This window comes from Lithobates pipiens, unplaced genomic scaffold, assembly GCF_037356315.1.
Source record: "Lithobates pipiens isolate NorthernLeopardFrog02 unplaced genomic scaffold, aLitPip1_a1.2 Scaffold_30, whole genome shotgun sequence".
NCBI classification, from domain to species: domain Eukaryota; kingdom Metazoa; phylum Chordata; class Amphibia; order Anura; family Ranidae; genus Lithobates; species Lithobates pipiens.
The window spans coordinates 38769634-38793742 of record NW_027507791.1 but is presented as its reverse complement, the minus strand read 5'-3'; the positions used below and the strand labels follow the sequence as shown (position 1 = coordinate 38793742).

Genomic DNA, 24109 nt, shown 5'->3' with positions numbered 1-24109 from the left:
CCGGCTCCCCTTGTATATATAGGCCCTGAAGAAGGGAGGTACCACACACATAGAAGGGAAGACATGTCATACAATTACAGTAACCCTTGCATGCGCAAACCAGAAACAGGCATAACATAATATAATGTAGGTACAAGGCTACAAGCTTTTTACAAAAAGATGTAAGAATATCGGAGAAACATGAAAATTAGTCTACAATGTTATCTGCTGGCTTAAAATAAGAGTATAAAATGTTAACATATAATAACTCTACATTACCTGACCATTAATAAAACAAGACAATAGGGTTGATTTACTAAAACTAGAAAGTTCAAAATCTGGAGCAGCTTCCCTTTTTTTTTTTTACAAAGTTGAATTGAACAATCTGAATTTAGAATCTGATTGGCTACCATGGACAACTGCGCCAGATTTTGTACTCCCCAGTTTTAGTAAATCTGCACCAATACATCCAAAACCCACTTCATATCGTCTTTCATTTTCAGAACTTAGAATAAACAACGTGATCAGTAAAGTGTGACATTTGTGTTGTGGGTCTTTTCTCCGTTTTTATTTTAAGAAAACATTTTATTTCCTTCCTGTTATTCTCTCCTCCATATGTGATCACAGTGACCACTTCTGCTTCCAACACTCACTGTATTCACTTTATAAGCACATTAGTTTAATCACTCATTATTTTTTCAGATTAATCAGATCAAGTTTTTTGTCAATATAAGTTTATTTTATAAAGATGAAGTTCCTTGGAATTCAGCCAAGACCTTTTCCATGTTCACTTAGATGTTTCATTGAGGTCCTCAGATTCCTAGATGATCTTCTTCTCTACCACTTGTTGTGGAAGTAGGTGAAACATACGGCAGCAGATAATACAAATCCAGAGATCACCAGGCGTATGATATTCTGCATTATCATGTAATCTGAAGAGAGAACCAGAGATGGAAGTCATGTGATTTTTAGATAAGAAAAAAACTTTATTTGTGAAATTTTGAACTATTAAAAATTCTGAATGTATATGAAGGATCTGGATTAGCTTCCTTCTCATTGGACAGAAGCAATGATGTTGTATAATTTTCCAGTAATATGTTCTAACTTATTCCAATAATAGGAGGACAGGTGACACGGGAAGAAATGAAGCTGAACTGGGAGATAAGTGTATCACTTGCTCTAGAGGAGCATAAATCACAAGACTGACTGACCAATCTTACAAATCCATTTGTTGGCAAACCATTAAAACGATGAATTTCAACTTTAAATTTAACTGAATTTTTTACTATGAAAAGCTTTTACAATAATTTTTCTGCACAATATCTTCACATTATGGACCTCTCTTTTAGGACTCATTATTGACTCCACCATGACATAAAGGGAAATTGAATTGTGAGAGCTTCAATTAGGGTTCCTTGTGGAATTAGTGCCCCAATTAGGGTTATTCCATGTAGATGGAGTTCTTGTGGGAGTGCTAATTCTACTCCATGCAGGTTATTCCATGTGGAATTAGTGCCCTAATTAAGGTTCCAATTAGCGTTCATTGGGGACTCTGGCCATTGACACTTGGCCAGTATTGACTCCTTTATGGAAGTGTTTTTACTATGTAGAGTTCTTGCAATCATTTTGCTGCCCAGTGTCTTCACCTTATGGAGGTAACAATTATTAGAACCTGAACTATTACTGGGCTGGGATCAGTGGTTAAATATAACTGTTGGTTAATGAAGAGAGAAGATAAAAGTCCCAACATCAGGGCCCTATTTGAACACAATGCTGCTGTAAGTCCATCTGAATGACGGAAAAAAAGAAGGCCTTTATTGTCATGACGTCCCTTTACCAATCCCTACCCCTTGTATTGTGATTATTTCAGTAAGAACTAATAAGCGATGAGCAAATCAGCTTGGGTTCAGTTCTCAAACAGTTCATGAATCTAGCTCGAAGTTCACAAACTTGGAAGCAAACACTATTAAAACACTCTTAAAGTCAATGGATGGGAGGCAAATTTTATTACTCTTGCCATTTGTAGGGCTTTTTAGCAAGCTATTCTTAAACAGAAGGTATAGGAAGCTGGGCACTGCCATGGGGTCATGTATCAATGGCAAAAATAAATAGTATATAATTATATTTAATATGAAAAAAATATCTCTGCCAACACAGAATTATCATCTCTCTCTAACAGCTCCAATATAAATATACAATATGACTGCCAAAGTGAGCCCACTCTTTTATAGACCGAGGACCGAGTAATCTATTATTTTAAATAATTAGTTCTTATTGTTCCATATTTTTGGGGGCAAACCTAAAAATCTTTTGGCTTTGCCACAAACCCATGGCAATGGTGATCTCGGGCCTCATTCCTAGAGCCAAAATGTACTAAAATGTACTAATGAAGGCAATGCAGGGGTCTGCTTTATATTCTTAACTGATTTTCAGCTTTAAGCTCCATTAGTCGAATTAGAGAAGAGAGAATCTTTGTGTTCTCGGACTTGTAAAGAGTCTTTTGATTTCTCTAAGCTTCCCCACACCCCTCTCTCCAACAGAGAAAGCTAGATGATGGGGAGGAAAGGAGGAAATGGGAAGGGAAGAAAGACTAAGGGAAAGAGAATAAGGTAAGGGAATTATGACTACAGGAATGAGAATAACGAAAAGGGAATAATGACTAAGGGAAAGAGAATATTGGAAAGGAAAAAAGCCTAAATGAATACTAATGTAAATTGAATAAGGGAAGGAAGACTAAGGGAAAGTAAATAAGGGAAAGGAATAAAGATAATAATGTATCACAATGTGTAAATGTTGAGTCTTGGTGATGCTCATCTTACCCTGCCACCCTAGGCTCTGGCCCACGAGTATCATTATAGTAAGCACAGCCTTTTTTCAGCCCTTAGCTAGGAATTAAAGTTTATTTTTTTACTGTTAAGTGAAGGAAATTTTAAGGAAGTGGGAAGCTTTAATATCAAAATGTATTTCCACATGCAACCCCCCCCCCCAAAAAACATCCATTGTATAAGCCAGTCTGGAAGAAACTACAACGGACTCTCTTCTGCATTGTCTTGGTGGTCTAACAGTGCCTGTGGATCTTCTAAAGTCAGAAAGTTGTCAAACTATCTATACAGACTGGGTCTCAGGAGGTATTTATTTTTGATAAAGTGATATTTGAGGCAGAACATGTACAGATCAGAGGCTAATTCAGTTCTTCAAGCTCACCGTGTATCTGCATTATCTGGATATAGAACCCATCACTCATCTTCCTCACAGTCTGAGATGCCGTCCTCACTTCACAGGTATAATTCCCAGAATCCTCCAGCTGAGATGATGGCACTCTGTATGTATCAGATAGATTGTATCCCCGCACAGTCCATCCATCTCTGTAGAAGGCAAAGTGCAGCTCTGTGCCACCTCTGAGCGGATCCCGTCTGGTGTCACATCTCACCGTCATGTTATCTCCTCTTATTACCCTGAAAGGGGTCACTTTTATTTCTGGAGGAGAGAAGATCTCTGGAAAAAGGAGATTATGACAATGATTGGTCAGTAAGATGTCAATGAATGGATGAAAAAGTAAAAAGAGTATAAATGTATAAAGTTGTGATTGGACATAACTAATGATGAGGTTATTTCATATTTTGTTGGTGGAGGTGGAGAATTACGTGCAATCAATTCTCACTCACTATTTAGCCAAGTGTTTGTATGAAGACCTACTTTGATGTGTGCGATAGCTCCCCAAGTGGTTGGAGGTCTAAGTACTAAACCAGGCCCCACAGGGGAGGGATAACGTCTTTCCACCAGCCAGTGACACCGGTCCCGGCACTGACTACAAAGATTTTTTGAGGGAAATCACATTATACATTGATTTTCTTCCACCAGATCTTCAACACATGTTACACTTTAGAAATGTGCAGGATGGAAAAATGTATTTTGTTTACTTTCGGGTTATTCATTTTGTTTCATTGTGTTTGTTATGTTGAAATTAAAATTAATTTGATTTTGAAATGGAAACATATTGCAATAAATACAGTGAGGTATAAAAGTGAAATAAGATGAGACCCCTCCAAGGCTTAGCAACTACGGACGCCATTTACAGTGTTGGAAATTCTTATCCCGTATTTATCAATTCAGAAGTGGTGAGATCGGGGCATTTATTCAGTGGGTGGAGGACATCCTTAATAACAGCTTACCCAAGCCTTTCCCAGAGATAATTGGTCAATATGACATTCCCCCCACTGAACTTTATTCATATATTCGGATAACCATATTTATGGGCAACTATCCCACCCCAGTGATAGAGCTCCCTCTCTTGATACAAACTTACTATGGATCTCCCACATCTTGTCTAAAAGGAATCTCTCTCTTTTACAATACCCTTCAGTGCAAAACTACGTTCTGCAAATCTAGTCCTCTCCTAAAATGGGAGGAAGATCTACAGAATACTTATACACCAGCACAATGGCTCCAGTCTTTTAAATGTACACATGGTATTTCCCACTGTACTAACCACTAGAAACTCTCCCAAAACAAAAGAATTTCTCGCTGTTACCTTACACCCTACTGAGTAGGCCAATTTTACCCCTCCCAATTGCCTCTATGTTGGTGCAACTGTGGTCACGTAGACAACCACTATGATATTCTCTGGCCTTGCAAGAGTCTCACAAGCTTCTGGAACCAAATGTTTGGTCTAATATCCTCTGTTACATGTATCCTAACTCCACCTAACCCGGCTTTGGCCATTCTAAATTTAGAAATTGAAAACTTTCCACCTCAATTTTGCTTAATGGTCGCCCATGTACTGTTAGCATCTAGTAAAATAAAAAAGATACTGGAAGAAAGACTTCACCCCTAATCTGACTAAAGTGTTTACTTCTATCAACCTTACTTATGAATATGATTTTTTTTTGCGTTGTGAGCTGGCAGGATATATCAGTTTGAGCGTTCATGGAAACCATGGTCCTCCTGGATCAAATACCCAACTATATAGATATTGTTACTGGCATTGACTTTCGCTGAGCTTAGTACTATATCGCTTAGACCTCAGACCTCACATATTTCATGATTTATCCAGACTGCTGCTGTACAATTTAAAATCAGCGCTCAGTGGAACTCAACATAAATACAATCAATTAATTAAAAATATCACATTTAATCAAAAGAGAAGCACAGAGGTTCAGCACAACAGTGAGGGATGTACTTATTGCACAGTCAAGTAAAAATCCAAAAGTAGGAATAAAGCAAAAGTAATAGTACACTGTGTCACCTTCCTTCAGGAAACTAGGGGTTAACTCTCGGCTATAGATATATTAACAGGTAGCCAAAGCATAGAGGACTCATAGCTCCATGTTGCAGTAACTTGGCATTTCACTGATCGCAGGCTGCTGTCCATTTAAAAAATGTGCGCTGTTTTAATCGCAAGTTGAGATGACCAGGAATCAGACAGCGCTGCGCCAAGACAGTCACTAGAGTACCTAAATTCATGATGAGCGGCGTCCTATAATGTATGTCCGGGAGACATAGGATTGGCGTCCCATGACGTCTGCCGTGTGGTGAAGAGGGGAGGAGCCTGAGTCACCGGGAACGACCGGAAAAGGACAACCACACATTCGGAAAATGGAGCTCCCGTTCGGAAGGAAAGGGCGGTCAGTGAAGCTCAATAAGTTGCCGTGACGACCATGACTGACATGTTTCGTGCGGCTGCGCTTTGTCAAAGTCACGGGAGTCACTGGCAGGATGGAATATAAAGCATAACAGACACTGAGGGATGGACCGATCAGCTTTCTAAAGTAACCTTAGCTTTAACCCCTTGTTGGATGCTTCATACACATAGCATAGCAAGGCTAAGAGATAGTACTATTAGACACTTACTACAAAGATATATATAAATATAGATAATATAACATATTGTATAAAATGTGTATATATAGATCTATAGCCGAGAGTTAACCCCTTGTTTCCTGAAGGAAGGCGGCACAGTGTACTATTATTATTTATTCCTACTTTTGGATTTTTACTTGACTGTGCAATAAGTACATCCCTCACTGTTGTGCCGGATATTAATGATTTTACCTCTGTGCTTCTCTTTTGATAAAATGTGATATTTTTAATTAATTGATTGTATTTATGTTGAGTTCCACTGAGCGCTGATTTTAAATTGTATTCATGTGAACCTCTCTCCGGAAGTGACACCGGTCCCGGCACTGACTACAAAAATTTTTTGGAGGGAAATTACATTGATTTTCCTCCACCAGATCTTCAACACATGTTACACTTTAGAGACACATGATGGAAAAATACATTTTGCTTCATTTTTGTTTCAAATCTGGAAGCCCTGGAGACCCCCAGATCCCACCACCCCTGTGTGAATTGGTAATGGGGTACAAATGTACTGCTATCATTTCACAAAAAAATGTGACAAAAAGGTTAAAAAAAACAAGAGATGGTTTTTGACAAGTCTTTTATTAATTTCTTCTTCTTTCTGCTTCTTCTTTCATTTTATTTATTCTGGTCTTACGTCAGTGTTTTTCTTGTTCCTCCAACTTCTTCTTCTTCATCTTCTTCTTCATCTTCTTCTTCCTCCACTCTTCTCGTCCTGCATCTTGCTCTGGCTTCTTCTCCACTCCATCCACACGATCTGCCTCAGTGTGAGTCTCCAGCCATGTGACGCTTCGATTCTTCTGACACTTCTTAAATAACGGAGATTGGGGCCCCCCAGTGACCCCATTCTCCTCTGATGCACGGGGACTCAATTTTGGTGCGGGGTTCCCCTTAAAATCCATACCAGACCTGAAGGGCCTGGTATGGATTTTGAGGGAGACCCCCATGACATTTTTTTTTCACTTTGGCGTGGGGTTCCCCTTAATATACATACCAGACTTCAGGTCTGGTATGGAATTTAGGGGGACCCCCACGCATTTTTTTTTAAATTTTGGTTGGGGGTTCCCCTGTGGGAAAATCCCCATGCCGTTTTTATCAATGAACTTTTATGTGTATTGTGGACCCACAATTTAAATGACTTTTTTTGCTTTAGAAATGTCATTTTGCTGTCAGACTGTTCTAAACACGGGAAACATGCGTCCCTTTACAGGCATACTATAGACACCCCCCAGGTACAAAATTTAAAGGAATATTACACTTTTATTGTTTCACTTTAAGCATTATTAAAATCACTGCTCCCGAAAAAGCTGCCATTTAAAAAAAAATTTTTTCATTGATACATGTCCCCTGGGGCAGGACCCAGGGGCCCCAAACACTTTTTATGACAATACAATGCATATAAGCCTTTAAAATGAGCACTTTTGATTATTCATGTTCATGTCCCATAGACTTTAATGGTGTTCGCATGTTCAAACAAATTTTTTACCCGTTCGCATGTTCTGGTGCGAACCGAATGGGGGGGTGTTCAGCTCATCCCTAGTCGTCACTGGATCCTCTGAGCTCTTCCACAGCTAACCCCCTGTATACTCCTCAAGCCTCACCCCTGCTAAACCCCTGGGTCCCTGGCTTGACACTCTGCTGAAGCTTTCCCACTTATTCACCGCCCCCGGCTGGTGAAAAGGCTGCTCTGGTACGTCTTCAGACTTCCATACACTGGCCTCTGATAACAGGAATGGTTGTCCCTTAGTGGCAACTGCTTCCCCTTTACCTCTGGCCTTGATCATCACTTGCCCCTGGTGACAGGACTGGTTGTCCCTTATGGCAACTGATTCTCCTTCACCACTGGCAACGGTTTGGAACCTCTGCAACTTGGTTGGGCTTCCGGCCTGAAGCCACAACCGCTGCTTCTTCTGAGGATAGGCCTCAGACAGCCTAGCAGCCGGGTGCTTCCGGGATAGGCCTCAGGCTTCTGGCCTAGCAACCCAGAGCCTTGTGACAGACGTCAACCCAGACAGCCGTCCAGGTGGCACAGAACGATGATCACCTGACACCCCCCGAATGAATAGGCTCTCCCAGCAGGCCAAGGGGCCAAAGAAATCCCTGCCAATTGACTGAGATAACACATCCACTCTGAGTCTGAATTCACTATGCCCTTATCATTCTAATGTTACAGGCAACAATGCCACCTAGTGATACAAGAGAGAGGTGCATCAAATTCAGAGTTAGAGAAAAGTCAGTGGATCCCTCTAACAATTAGCCAGGCTAGTTACTACCTAGCAAACTAAATTTGTTAGCAACCCTGCCTACAACCAGGGTGCTACAAATACCAATGGCTGCTGCCTACATGCCCATTATATATCTGGATATTGCGCCCAAAACAGTATGAATGTCTAAAAGTAATCTACAATTGGGCATAATTAATACTGACTTCATATCATACACTCACCATATATCTGTATATAGAGCCCATCACTCATCTTCCTCACAGTGCCGGACGCCGTCCTCACTTCACAGGTATAATTCCCAGAATCCTCCAGCTGAGATGACGGCACTCTGTATGTATCAGATACATCGTATCCCCGCACAGTCCGTCCATCTCTGTAGAATGCAAAGTGCAGCTCTGTGCCGCCTCTGAGCGGATCCAGTCTGGTGTCACATCTCACCGTCATCTCATCTCCTTCTATTACCCTGGACGGGGGCACTTTTATTTCTGGAGGAGAGAAGAGCTCTGGAAGAGGAAAGGATGACAATGATTGGTCAGTATGAGTTCTGTTTCCTCATCATGTGACTGTCAGGGAATAAAGAAATGAAAAATGTATATAAGGCTAAAGTATCATTGGAACAAAACCATTTTTTTAGGTTTACATCCTCACCATATATCTGTCTATAGATCTCATCACTCATCTTCCTCACAGTGCCGGACGCCGTCGTCACTTCACAGGTATATTTCCCAGAATCCTCCAGCTGAGATGACGGCACTCTGTATGTATCAGATACATCGTATCCCCGCACAGTCCGTCCATCTCTGTAGAAGGCAAAGTGCAGCTCTGTGCCGCCTCTGAGCGGATCCAGTCTGGTGTCACATCTCACCGTCATCTCATCTCCTCCTATTACCCTGGACGGGGTCACTTTTATTTTCGGAGGGGAGAAGAGCTCTGGAAGAGGAAATTGTTAGAAATGATAAATTATGGGAATGCATTATTTATCCTCTAAATGTTGATAATCACACAATGCTGTGCAATGGATGTAAAACAATTTCTATCCACGTTTGACTAAGTTGACCTGTTGTATCCACCACAATAATACACGTCATTAGAGAACCCAGTAAGGACAGCTTTGTCACAAGTCAATTATTCTATTTGTTTGTATATTTAAAATATTCTATCTGTATGTATATCTGGATGGTGAGTGGTAAACCGAGACACGGGAGGAAGCCAACACAATCATACAAACTTCAATCGGTCAATCTACGGAATGATAACTGGGCTCAGAGCTCCAGTGCTGCAAGGGAGTCCCCCTGTATAGAGTATTAAAGTGGTTGTAAACCCTTCCATATACCCAGTGAAGGGACTGATCTCAGGTGATACACAGAGATGAAACAAATCCTCTTAGATAAGTTGTACCTGTGTATCTGCGATCTTCTCCTCTCTACAGCTGTTCAAAGTCCAGAATTTATAAAGCTTGTAGAGCTATAAAAAGGGGGGGTGGAGCTGAAGATACATCAGTGAGGAGAGCTCTGAGAGCTGATTGGAGGGAAGGGACACACCCCCTTCACATAGGACTAGAGCTGAGGCTGTCACTCAGCATGGATCATCACACATTGGATGTTGGCAGATCTGAGAGTATTTGGGTTTTCTGCTCATACAAGAAGACCCGACCAATTGCTGGATGTGCTTTCACCAATGATAGAGAAGGATTCCGAGACCTGAATGCAGCGCACAACTGCACCGTGCAGCTTCTAAACCACACATGTAGGAATGAGTGAAGCTGAGAGTTTCTGCTTCACTGAAATGCTGATAAAAATGAGGACATTTGGAAGTGAATGAGGAAGGTGGTGATTAAAGTGGAAGTAAACTCTCCTATTGTTTTCAGCCAAGGAAGCCGCCATCTTTGCCTCTGTTTAATCTTCAACTGCTATGGTGCTGCACATGTGATTCGTTATGACACCAGCCATTGGATGGTTTGATAGTTTGGCTGAGAGCACAACCAATGTGCAGTTAGCATTCCCAGCATGCCTTTTTTTTTAACTGTTTAAATCCATGGGTTTACTTCCACTTTAAAGGGGCTGTAGAGGTACATTTTTTGTTTTTTTAAGGCTGTGTTCACACCTATGTGAATTGGATGTGGCTTTCCCCGCTTCCAATTCACATGACAGGAGATTGTGACCATTACTCTATGGAGCCGGTCCACATATCTCTGTTGTGGCTGCGGAGCGTCTTTGGCTCCGTTTCACGGCAGAATTCAGGCAAAAATTCTGGACCCCCTGCTGCGAGCCGCATCCGTCGGAGGTGTGAACCCAGCCTTACATAACAAACACATCTATACTTACCTACTCTGTTCAATGGAATCACAAAGCGCAGGGGCAGGAACCTCCTCTTTTTGGGTCCCCCTGCTGGTACTCCTGGTCCCTCCTCTCTGGTCAGTGCCCCCCATGGTGCATGATCACACCTGAGTCAATTGACAGACAGCGGGGGGGGGGGAGAGGATTTAAGTTAGAAGGGGGTATTTGGGGAGAGGATTTAAGTTAGAAGGGGGTATTTGGGGAGAGGATATAAGTTAGAAAGGGGTACTTGGGGGGAGATGATTTTTGCTAGGAGGGTGATTTGGAAGGAAAGCGGATGTGCGGTAGGAAGGGTGATTTGTGGGGTATTGGGCGGGATTTGAGCTGGAAGGTGGGGTTGGAGGACAAGGATATGTGCTGGGAGGAGGATTTGGACTGCCAGGATGGGGAATTTTTGCATATTAAGGGAGAATTTGAACTTGCAGAAGGAATTTATTCTTCGGGGTGAACGTGTTGATGTTTTGTTTTGTTTTGTTTTGAGGGGGGGGTTCAGAATTCTCTGAGATGTAAATCCAGTCATAGAGACCAGTAGACGGGAGCTCAACACACGGCGGGGACTCAGACATCCGACACACCCAGGAGTGCTGGATGTTGGGTGGGAAGATTTTGAAATGAAGATTCAGGAAATGGAGGGTGATAATTAAAGTTATTCCAACGCTTCATTTTATGAAATAATAAACATGTGATACTTACCTGATCTGTAATAATCTCTCTCCTCCTCTTCTGGGGTCCCCTGCTGGCGCTCTCGGCTCCTCCTCCCTTCTGAGTACCCCCATAACAAGCTGTGTGCTATGGAGGGGTTCATGTGATTACACCCCCACTGTCCATAGACACCACCCCACTCCCTCCTCACAGAATTGGATTGGCTGCAGCAGGAGCCAATGGCTGCCTCTGTATCCTGTGATTGGAGGAAGAGAGGAGAGAGGAGTGCTGGTGGGGTCAGTGCTGGATAGAGAGAGGTGACAGGTAAGTGTTTGGGGGAAGCACAGAAGGGAACGTTCTTTTACCTGAATGCCGAGAATGGAAATCTTTAGTCTTTACAACCAATTTTCTTCTTTTTATTTCTGCAACAGAATCACTTCACAGATCATATTATTTCTGGGAGTTCACCTTCCTCTGGATCTACTAATATTTCTAAGAATACAGTTTATATACGACATTCATTTACCTTTCACAGAGATAAAGGATTCATCTGAGCGCTCCACCACATTTGACTCGTTAAGAAGTTGTAATTGTAATTGTTTAGTACATTTGTACCGTCCAGACTGACTCCTCGTTATATTAGGAATATGGAATGTGGAGTCGGATTCTGATGATTTTATCTCCTGATCATCCTTGTAGAATTTTGTGTTTATTGCATCATATAATATCCCAGAATGACATCTCAGAGTCAGGGGGTCTCCTTCATAGATGGCAGATGGAGGTCTCTGCAGGATGACAAAATCTGAAATGTAATAAAATGATACTTTAGGTTGTTCTATTCACACCCAACAATCTGTAATGATGGAGATGAGGTGGACGACTCACTATATATAACATTTAGGAAGACGGGATCACTGATATCACCACCGATGGTCTGGCACTGGTAATCTCCTCTGTCCTCCTCCACTGAAGATCTAATGATATGAAGTCTCTGTTGATCTCCAGGTATTGGTCTCTTATCTTTGTACCACTGATAGGTCCGGGGCTCCTCTGGTACAGTAGACGGCACATCACATGTTAGAGTCACATCGTCATCTTCTAGTATATTCCTCCAGTTGGGTGTGAAGGTCACCACAGGTTTGATGGCCCCTCCTATAGAAGAAAAGAGATCACACAGAACACATAGAGAGCACAGTGTGCAGCAAAACACAGAGAGGTGAACACATCTCGTATGAGAAAAATACATTCTCTATAGAAATGGGAATGTTTGTAGTCCTGGGCACTGAGATTTCCTCACATGTTGGGAGATCTTTATTTTAAACAATGAAAACTTCTCCCCTTACAGTGACATTAAATGACCTTCAGTCATTTTTTCATCTTTCCATCTATTAAAACTTCTACTCTTGTTGTTGATTTATCTTTGGATTGTAAAACTTTTTTTCTGCCAGTAAATCCCTTTATACAGCCCACTTCCTGTTTCCTGTCTGGTCATAGCCTAGGCTTATGACATCATAGACATCTCTCTCTCTTCCATTCTCTCTCTCTCTCTCTCTCCCTCTCTTCCATTCTCTCTCTCATTCTTTCTCTCTCTCTCTCTAATTCGCTCCCTCTCTTTCATTCTCTCTCTCTTTCGAATTCTCTCTCTTTCTATCTCTCTCTCTTCTATTCTCTCTCTCACTCTCTCTCTCTCTCTCTCTCTATCTCATTCTCTTTCTCCGTCTCTCTCTCATTCTCTCTCTCTCTCTCTCTCTCTCTCTCTCTCTCGGTCTCTCTCTTTCTCATTCTCTCTCTCTCTCTTCCATTCTCTCTCTCTCTTCCATTCTCTCTCTCTCTCTCTCTCTCTCTCTCTCTCTCCCTCTCCCTCTCTCTCTCATTCTCTCTCTCTCATTCTCTCTCTCTCAGAATGACAATGATGTTTTTATTACAAATTATGTGAGCCGACTGCAGTTCCTCTTTAAAGGCAGACTTTTTTTTTTTAGATGTATAACATGTTTTACTTATATAATCTATGTAATATTTTTGCACAGAGCAGCCCCGATCCTCCTCTTCTCAGGTCCCTACTAGGCACCCCTGGCCCCTCCCCCCTGCTTAATGTCCCCCAGTGTAAGCAGTTTCCTATGTAGGCATCTGAGCAAGCTCGCTCCCAAGCCGATGTTCTGTGTGTCCATTCACACACGTAGCACAGCTCTGCCCTGCTCTCACCTCATTGGCTCATTGGCCAATGACTGCCAGTAGCAGGAGCCAATGGCTCAGCCAATGCCACTGAAACTTGATGCAAAGAAAACATGAAGGTAAAAAAACCTCAAAGGGTTACAAAGGGTTAACTTTCTCTGCCTGAGTCATTTTTCACACAAGTATAAAAAAAAATCATTTTAAACCTGGAGATTTTTTATTCTCTGAAAGCCGAGATCATGAAGAATAAAATGGTGGTAGTTTCATTTTTTCTTGTCCCACAATCTTAATATAAAACAAAGCCATTTACTGGGAAGACCGATGAGCTGCTGTTTCTTCTCCTCCAACTCTCTAAGCTCGTTATGCAGCTGAGAAAGAAGGAAGGCAATCAATTCTAAAAAGGGGCGAAGAGCATATAATGTTTTTATATCTATACACAAATGTTTTGCCTTTCACTTATAACTTAAACTGAATGGTTTGTCGGGGGAGGGTTCACATATACTTTAAAACTGCATACACTCCGAGGCGAAACTAGAAACTTCAGAGCCCCGGTGCAAGAAATCATGAAGGCCCCCCCCCCCCCCCCCCCAGAAAAGTATGATTTTGATACTATATTTTCTTCCACTGTACAACAAAGTAAAACATTTCTGTTTCTGATTTCAACTTTAAAGGGTGTTATAACAGTGGTACTTGGGGGGATGGGTGCGGTGGTACTTGAGGGGGAGTGGCGGTGGTGGTACTGGAGCCAGGGCAGCAGCGCCGAAACTGACAGGCTCTGTGAAGGGAGTGACACAGGCAGAGCCGCAGCTGCTGGGGATTTCCACCTCTCCTTCTCCTCCTTGAGAAGAGTATTCACCTGGCAATGCCCTCCTATTGGCTACATTCAGTTCCAATGGCTGGGAAACTAGCAGCTAGAGGATTATGGGACATGTAGTCCTGGATACCAGCAGGCCCCAGCATGCTGAGCGTGAGGGGGAGGAGGAAGAGAGGAGAAGAGGGACCATGAGGCTGTTGGGTGGAGGGAGTCAGTGATTCTATTATTATCCTCCAAGGTAAGAAGAGGGGGATGGGGTGCAGGATGCAGGCTTGCATAGAGTTACAGGACCTTATCACTGGCTACATCCACCCTTTCCTCCCCTCGCCCTGGCTGTATCTACCCTGTCCTTCCCTCCACCTGGCTGCACCAACCCTTTTCTCCCTTCCATCTGGCTGCTCCCACCCTGTCCTCCCCTCCACCTGGCTGCATCTACACTGTCCCCCCCTCCACCTGGCTGCATTTAGCCTGTCCTCCCCTCCACCTGTCTGCTCCCACCCTGTCCTCCCCTTCACTTGGCTGCTCCCACCCTTTCCTCCCTTCAGCTGACTGCTCCCACCCTGTCCTCCCATCCACCTGGCTGCATCTACACTGTCCCCCCCTCCACCTGGCTGCATTTAGCCTGTCCTCCCCTCCACCTGTCTGCTCCCACCCTGTCCTTCCCTCCACTTGGCTGCTCCCATCCTTTCCTCCCCTCCAGCTGACTGTTCCCACCCTGTCCTCCCATCCACCTGGCTGCATCTACACTGTCCCCCCCTCCACCTGGCTGCATTTAGCCTGTCTTCCCCTCCACCTGGCTGCTCCCACCCTGTCCTCCCCTCCACCTGGCTGCAACCACCCTTTCCTCCTCTCCACCTGGCTTTATCCACCCCATCCTCCCCTCCACCTGGTTGCTCCCACCCTGTCCTCCTCTCCACCTGGCTGAATATTGAAGCTGGAGATGCCCCCCCCCCCCGCATTGCTGCATTTCTGCATCTAAAAGAAGGCTGCCATTACTGTGCAGGCCTCACTCCGGGACCACCGGGCACTCTGTCACTGGCCACTGGTAGTGACAATCTGAATCTGATGACAGGCGACGTAGCAAGTGACAAGCCCCATCTGAATGCAGGCGATGGTGTCAAGTGACACACTCAGGACTCCCACTGATTCTGCATTATGGTGAGTTGGACTATTTCATTTTATATTACAATGTAAAAAGAGAAATAATGCCCTTCAATCATCCTGACACCATATTAACCATGGTGCCTTGACGATTGAAGTGGCAACACCAGCCATTTCCCCTACAAATTGCCCGCAAAAATTCGGCAGTGCCCCTCCCGAGATTAAACTCTGGATCCGCCCCGAATCAGGTCATGTACATTGCAAAGATCTCCCCCAACTGTTCCCGTATTCCCTCCATTTGGGAGACAGTAGTTCATTTAGAAGCTCTCCGAAGGGCCAAGTGAAATCATCAGAAACCACCAAAGCATTCAAACAATATATTCCTAAAAATGTACTCAAAAACTGAACTTTGAAAGTTTCAAATCAATTTAGGTTTTGAACCAAATTCAAATCTCACCACCAGGGGTCTTTCCAGGAAGCATTTGTGTGATACATTTAAGTAAATTTTATGACAATTTAATCTCAGTTGTGTACAAATATAGCTAACCCGCACTTTTTGGATACCACTGCATTAATGCAAAGCTATCAACAAAATCATAATCAATGATCCAAACCCCTTCTTTCTCAGACAACCTTAAGACCAAAATTGTAACATAAAAGTATGTGTTTATGATATATTATTCAATGTCAGCTCTGTACTCACCAAATTTCCCCACGTTCAAAGCTGAAAAGCCAAAATGCACTTTTTAGAAAATGTTATGTACAGTACATGCCATTAAAAAAAAAATCTAATCCATTCCAATCATTTTTCATCCTTTCATTTTGAGTTAGAAATTATACATTTTCTTTATAGCAAAAATGTTAGAATCACAATTTTCATCGTTCTCCAGAAGATCGTAATTGACACTCCCCCTTATGTGACAAGCTATGGTTTGGAGAGGTTGGGTTAAGCAACCGGACTTAACGTTACCACTCCTCCAACGTGTAGCCATCAATTGTCTTTATATTCAACCTATCACCCCCTTACACAATGATTGGACAAGCTCATTCAGATCCTTCTATGCATCCATCATAACCACCTTACCAAGACATTTCTTTTATGCCTTATGTAGCCTCAAGCCACCCCCCAACACCGGCACTTTTATTAACTTATTTCAATCAGTAACCAGACCGTTCCCATTCCTGCTTCTGCAGATTCAGTCAACCAGCCATCAGAACTGAACTATGTATCCACCAGATCCCCCTTCACTAAACTAAACACCTTCATTTAACTCACTCATTGAGTGATCAGACCCTCTACCCACCCCGGGTAGATACAATTCTGGGATCTAATTGGATAGAGGATATAACTTAAGACAATATTTGAATCGCATGAGACAAGGGGAACTCAGCAGCAGAACCAGGACATGTACCCCGGGACCCAACCCTAGCATTACCCTGACCTTCAACATTTTTCTCCTTATAGATGACATCCAGCTATCTTCATCACTGACTCTTCTGAAAATCACATTCCTGGTTCTGACTTATCTAGATTAATGTGAACCTTCCAGCCTTCATGACAAGACCATGAACACAGCTTACAATCTATGATAATAACAGCACAAGTCAAGAAATGTTCTGCTTAGATGCCTTCTGTAGCTCCTTTCTATAATGTGCAATCCACCATTACTGAGAATGGATACTAATTAACAACTGTAACATGATGTAAAGTATTTCTTATGGAACTAGACAGCTCATACAGTGCCCATTGGATGGTGAATACGATGGAAGATGCAGAAGAGAAGAAGAAGAAGAAGAAGAAGAAGAGGGGTCATCATACTTTGTCCACAACAGATAAAACTATAATAAGTGTGCTTTACATCGAGCCTCTAACAGGTTCATAGTAATGATATATTTTATGTTGCATACAATCTTAAAGTTGAGACACCAATACTTAAATAATAAAATAGAATACTATGTATTAAAAAAAAGAAAAAAATTCTACTTACATAGAAACACAATGGCAAGAAAGAATGACATGGTAGCCGAGACCTGCCCGTTGCGACAGTCTTCCTGAGAAGCAGAAGTTATGAGCGTCTTCTCACTTCATGAGTGTTATTTATGGACATTTCACCAGACTTAACACCAATGTTGTGAGAATGTAGAATGATGAATAATCTGTGATAGCCAATAAGATCTCAGTTCTGCTTTATCTGATATGATATGCTAGACAAAACTCATATGACATTTTTGGGTGGCTACTGCTGGCCTTGTAACCAGGTTTACTGGTGTAGTTGGATTACATGATGGTAAGGACACTTGTTTGGAGTCCAGCGTTGTCATTATGGCAAGGTATGGATTCCATTCCTATCTCACTGAATAGTAAACTAAGATGACACCATTAGACAATTCTCTGGGGTAAATGTTCCAATAAGAATTGTAAACTCCGGTAACACACAAGGGGCAATCTATTGGTGATAATGTAACAACGAGAATAGAAACAGGTGCTGTTTTGGGGTAGATTTACAATTAAAAATTGTACTTTCAATTTGGGGTAGATGTACAGATAAGAATTGTAAACTTAGATTACTGGGGTAGATGTACCAATAAGAATAGAAACAGGTGCAATCCTTGGGGTAGATATAAGAATTTTAAAATTAGGTTACAACCCACAGGAACTCCTATGGGGTAGATGTACCGATAGGAAAATAAACAAGCACCCTTTTGGGGGAGATATACTGATGAGAATAAATAAATACTTAATAGTATCTCCCTTCACTCCTCTCCCAGCTGCTATATAAAAGGTTTTCTAGAGAGGTGAAGGGCCAGCATGGACAGTAACTGACACTCCCAGAAGAGAGGGTTCTAGGTTGAGCAATGAGGGAGGGGGCTGAGCTTGGCTATTGGAGTAGTACTTCTGGAGTAGTCAAACTTTTTGGAAAATTCAAAGGCACCAAGCACATGAATAAAACATCATTGATAAAAGGCAAATACATTGCAAGTACAAATTTGAAATACTTGATTAGTCTGTGCTTTACCTGGAATTGATTTGGTGACAGGGCCTCTTTAATTTTACATGTTTTATTGAACAATGTCTTTAAGTGTAATACGAGAGTGGATGAGTGACATTCAGGAGACAGGTCCCGGGAGGAAATAATTTCCACCACCTTTTCTATTTACCACATTGTACTGATCTGCACATTAAGGTGTCCTTTTATGAAGCAGTGAAATCTATTCACTGCTTCATTCTCCGGCATTCACATAGGAGATCTTTCTCCTCTGTGTGCCACTATATGAAGCGGAGTAGATCGTTTCACCCTTGGAGGTGTGAAGCGATCTACAAACGCTTCTAACACTGGAGAACGGCCCCTAATACTGGAATCTCGTGAGACTTTACGAGATTACAGTACTAGAAATTCACCAATACACACAGATGTCAATATATTAAGCAGTGATAAATTATCACAGCTCAATACACTGACACGCGGTGTGATTAATGTTAGTGAAATAAAGCGTCCCCCTACATAATATATACATGTATACACACACAGACATTATATATACATGTATATACACACACATTATATATATATACATATACACATTATATGTAAATATGTATATATATGTATACACATACATATGACAGGGGGACATGGTTACAGTGTTGGGGGGTCTGAACGAGGCATAAGGAAGTTAATCATCTTCCTCTTTCCTCCTCAGATCCCCCTGATTCCCTCTTCACTACCCCGGTTCTCCACCTCTGAGTTGGTGAATTGGGGAATGTGAATTCTGACACAGATCGCCAGTGAAGCGCTGAGATCGCAGCTTCATAAAGTGACCGTTACTGTGTCAGTCTATGTGGATTCTCCATGTGCGGAGATAATCGGCGGGAGAACAAGTTCAAACACATCTCCCCCCGATTATCTCTGGTTTATATACTGTTTATGGGCTGTGATCAGCGGCGATCCTCTGGATCTCCACTGATCATTGCTTCATAAACGGACACCTAAAGCTGACCTCCGGGTAAATGGCTGAATACACAGATGGGATATATACTGTATATGGGAGATGTTTTTCCTGCCAAAGGATTTGTATTTCTCTCCATTCAGTATCGAGATTTATCACGCTCATTTTTTACTGTCATTTCCAGAACATTAGCAAATATTAGGAAACATAAACAAAACCCATCTTCATCTCATCTTCGATTTTCTCATGAACATCACTTTATTTCCTAAATGTGTGAGCTCAGAGATCACTTATGTTTTCTCAATGAATCATCAAATTTGGTGTATGATTTTGTAATGGACCTCTGTCCTCAACAGGAATATGTCCGCCGTAAATGCTTCCTCTGTCTGGTACCACACGATCCAAGACCCTTTAGCCCACCCAGTCACTAGCCGTAACAGTGTAGGGTGAAAAACATCAGACTCTTTATTCAAACACATGTAACAACAGATATACAACTCGGGGACACTCCCTCCTTCCTTGGATTTAGGGTGGGGTAAACTGTCCAATAACAATAGACACACAGGTCAGGTGTATTCAAACTTCATCAGTAAACAGTGTTATCAGCAGGGAGGGGCTGCTGGAGTAATATCCCACCCCCTCCACCTAGACATACATCCCATAATATACCTTTCTCCCATGGTCGACAGACACAACAGAACAATGGAATACAACCACACCCAAAGTAACTCCCGTCACAGTGACACTTGGCGCAAACACTTACATTTTTATGTATTGCTTTTTTTTCCAGATGTCTGGCTAAGATTAATATTGGCTTTTTATCCCTAAGTTCAACCAGTAAGTTTTTCAGGTTCATGAAGTTTCATTAAAGTTGGCACTCTCTTAGAAGTTCTTCCACTTCTCTATCACTTCTACTGCCAATAAGTGACGTGTATAAAGTATTAAGCTAGCCCTCACTGCTAGAACCATCATCACCAGCCACTGTCACCATTCCCTAAATCAGCAGGTTGCTTTTCCTTCTTGGGGACCCCCAGGCCACCAGAACTAGTGTCCTCAGTGGAAGATTTCCCCTTTATTACTTTTCTGGGAACAACCCAAAATGTGGGGATTTTATTTTATTTTCACTTTCAATGACAATGGTAAACAGCACAATTTCCTTAATGGGGACGCAGACAGCAATAAAAACTAACAGTTGTCCTAATCTATCTCTACTTCATCCAAAACTAAAAAAAAAAAAAAAAATGCCTTTAGTTATGCTTTAATATTGATTGGACCCTGGGTAAACATTTTCTTGGGCCCCCCAGTTCCCATGAAATTTCACTCTTTACCTGTTCTGAGGCAGCTAGACTCCAAATCAGTTTACTGCATCAGATTAGGTAGTGATTGTGATTGGTTGTCAGAGCTTACAGTGTACTATTACTGCTCACAGACTGGTTGCTAGAGGTTACAGCACACATTACGGCTCACTGATTAGTTACTAAAGGTAACAGCACATTATTTATGTTTCCTGATTGGCTGCAAGAGATTACTGCACATCATTACTGCTCACTGATTGGTTGCTAGCAGTTACTGCACATCATTATTACTCACAGATTGGTTGTTAGAGAATAAAGCAGATCTTTACTATTTACCGATTGGTTGCTAGAGGTTATTGCACATCATTACTGCTCACTAATTGACTGCTATAGGTTACTGTGCATCATTATCACTTACTTATTGGTTGCTAGAGGGTACAGAAAATCATTACAGCTCACTGATTGGTTGCTAGAAGTTACAGCAAATCCTTATGACTCACTGATTGGTTGCTAAAGGTTACAGCACACCATCTCCTCTCTGCCTGCAAACCATGGACTGCAAAGGAGAGGGGATCCACCAATATACAGAAAACTCTGCAAAGAAATATAGAATTATCCCTTTATCTCTGGAGTTAATCCCCTAATGCATGCCAATATCATGTTTGCTTTGTTAGCAGCAGCTTGGCATTGCATGCCATTGCTGAGCCTATCATTTACCAGGACCCCCAGGTCCTTTTCCATCCTAGATTCCCCCAGAGGTTCTCCCCCCCCCCCCAGTGTATAGATTGCATTCATATTTTTGCTACCCAAGTGCATTATTTTACATTTTTCTACATTAAACCTCATTTGCCATGTAGTTGTCATCCCATTAATTTATTCAGGTCTTCTTGCAGGGTATCCACATCTCGCGGAGAAGTTATGGCCCTGCTTAGCTTAGTATCATCCGCAAACAGAGATTGAACTGTTTATCCCATCCTCCAGGTCATTTATGAACAAATTAAAGAGGATTGGGCCCAGCACAGAACCCTGTGGGACACCACTACCCACCCCTGACTATTCCGAGTACTCCCCATTTATCACCACCCTCTGAACTCGCTCTTGCAGCCAGTTTTCAATCCATGTACTCACCATGCCAACAGACCTTATTTTGTACTGTAAACATTTATGGGGAACTGTATCAAATTCTTTTGCAAAATCCAGATACTCCACATCTGCGGGCCTTCCTTTATCTAGATGACAACTCACCTCCTCATAGAAGGTTAATAGATTGGTTTGGCAAGACCAATTCTTCATGATTCCATGATTACTGCTAATGATACCGTTTTTATTACTAAAATCTTGTATATAGTCCCTTATCATCCCCTCCAAGAGCTTGCATACTATTGATGTTAGGCTAACTGGTCTGTAATTCCCAGGGATGTATTTTGAGCCCTTTTTAAATATTGGAGCTACATTGGCTTCTCTACAATCAGCTGGTACCATTCCAGTCATTAGACTGTCAGTAAAAATTAGGAACAATGATCTGGCAATTGCTTACCATCTAGTCCATGGGATTTATTAATGTTAAGTTTCCAAGTCTAATTTTAATTCTGTCCTCTGTTAGCCATGAGGGTGCTTCCTGTGATGTGTCACGAGCATAAACACTGCAGTTTTGGTAACCGAAGTGCCCCGATTCCCTCGTGAAGACTGAGGAGAAGAATAAATTCAATAACTTTGCCATCTCCCCATTCTTTGTAACCAGACGTCCTTCCTCATTCTTTATGGGGCCAATATGGTCTGTCCTCCCTTTTTTACTGTTTACATACTTAAAGAATTTCTTGGGACTTTTTTTGCTCTCTTCCACTATGTGTCTTTTGTGTTCTATCTTAACTGCCCTAATTGCGCCCTTACATTTCTCGTTGCATTCTTTATAAAGTTTGAATGCTGATGATGATCCCTCAACCTTGTATTTTCTGAAGGCCTTCTCTTTTGCTTTTATATGCATTTTTACATTGGCGTTAAGCCATCCAGGACTTTTGGGACAGTGAAAATGTAAAAATCGGCGCTGCACCTAATGTAGTATGAGTGTGTATCCATAATCATCACACATAAGTACAAATTAAAGTGCTATACAAAATAAAAATATGGCCAATTAAAGTGCTATGTGCCAGACTACAACATAGTGCATTCAATAAATCATAAACAATTCTATCATAAAAAAATACAAAAATACATGTGAAGTCTGTGTATAAATATCCTGTGTTGTCAGAGGAAGTTCATCCAAATGTATCCTCTATGCATAAAATGTTAATGATGGTGAAAACATATATCATTAATGTGCTTGGAATAGTTCATCAAACATGCGATTTATGGTAAACACAAATATCAGGAGCGATTCAGCTGGTTTCTTGTGCTCCCCTCCTGGTTCCCCACTCACCAGATGAAGCAGACAAAAAGCCTGTATATCACAGATGGCCTTTTGCTCTTTTAAATTTATTACCCAATGGGATGCACTGGCTAATGCCCTTATTTAATATGCTCTTAAAGTGGACCCATCTCTCCTCCATGTTCTTTGTTCCTAAGATTTTATCCCAATGTAAGTAAGGTATTACACTGGCCACTAATGTAAGGGGGGCCTTCACACTGGCCACTAGCGTGAATAAAAGGATTCTACACCAAGCCTCAATGTAATGGGAAGATTTGCACTGACAACCAATGTAATGGGGAATTTTTACTGACCACAAATGTAATGAAGAATTTACACTGACCACCGATCTTCCGCATCTGCGGTGCATAGAGCAGCCCACTGAAAAAAATAGACTGCCCTACACGCAACACTCATCTTTATCCACTCCATCAGTACACCTTTGCATCTTGAATCCCCCTGAAAAACTCTGGAGGCCAAACCTCCCCAATCCTCTCCATTTCACCTCCCTCCCCCCTTACCTCTACAAGCTTCCTCAGCTCTTCTTTGCACCTACCGCCCTTAGCTCTGTACATCCCCTCCTTGCTCACCAGTGCAACCTAAACTGTAATTCCTTTTCTGCTTACCTCTGCACACCCTACACCGGGAATAGGGAACCTCGGCTCTCCAGCTGTTTTGAAACTACAAGTCCCATGAGACATTGCAAGACCCTAACAATCACAGGCATGACTCCTAGAGGCAGAGGCATGATGGGATTTGTAGTTTCAAAATATCTGGAGAGCCGAGGTTCCCTACCCCTGCCCTACACCAACCCCCCCTTCACTTTGTTTACCTTTTAAGAACAAGCTGATGACTCAGAGATGATCACAGTTGCAGGCAGTGGGCACTGGGCAGCATTCAGCAGAGGTGATGGTGGATGGGACCTCATATGAACACCGCCACTATTTACATAGCAATGCCTTTTTGATTTACATATTAATGCCTGTTATTTAAATGTGAATGCTGATATTGTCTGCACATGAGTCATCTGTACACTGCTATAGGGCAGAGCTGGGCAGCATAAGTGACAGCACTTCACACTGAGATATCCAGACACAGCATGGGATTAGGACTTCACAGGACAAGGGAATGTAAACCAGGGCAGTAGGAAAGTATGGGGCAGCTGATTCAAGCCCCACAACAATGACTGGGCCCAGGGCAGCTGCCCTTTTGCCCCAACTTAAAGACGGCCCTGCATGAGTATACATCACTTTAATTTCCTTCTCCCCACCTCAAGTAAACAACAGGAGGCAACTTCTTCTTTGGCTAAGAACTCAGTTTACTGGATTGATTTA

At 42.1% G+C, this 24109-nt stretch overlaps 1 protein-coding gene across 1 annotated transcript; it reads right to left on the bottom strand.

The window, feature by feature from the left end:
• Positions 1-816: 816 nt before the first annotated feature.
• Positions 817-12287, bottom strand: LOC143942168 (Fc receptor-like B). Its single transcript, XM_077463426.1, has 5 exons — positions 11927-12287; positions 11568-11843; positions 11407-11463; positions 8285-8566; positions 817-911 (listed from the first exon to the last, which is right to left on the bottom strand). Exons 1-5 carry the CDS (start codon positions 12285-12287, stop codon positions 817-819), a joined length of 1071 nt encoding a protein of 356 aa, XP_077319552.1.
• Positions 12288-24109: the final 11822 nt, after the last annotated feature.

Bases quoted from the DNA above. Each gene is read 5' to 3' on its own strand.
- LOC143942168 (XM_077463426.1), bottom strand. From the start codon at position 12,287: ATGTATTTTTCTCATACGAGATGTGTTCACCTCTCTGTGTTTTGCTGC. The intron at 11,464-11,567 runs GTAAATGAATGT...ATTCTGTTGCAG, and splicing joins ATCCTTTATCTCTGTGAAAG to AAATAAAAAGAAGAAAATTG. The intron at 8,567-11,406 runs GTAAAAGAACGT...TTCCTCTTCCAG, and splicing joins TTTCCATTCTCGGCATTCAG to AGCTCTTCTCTCCTCCAGAA.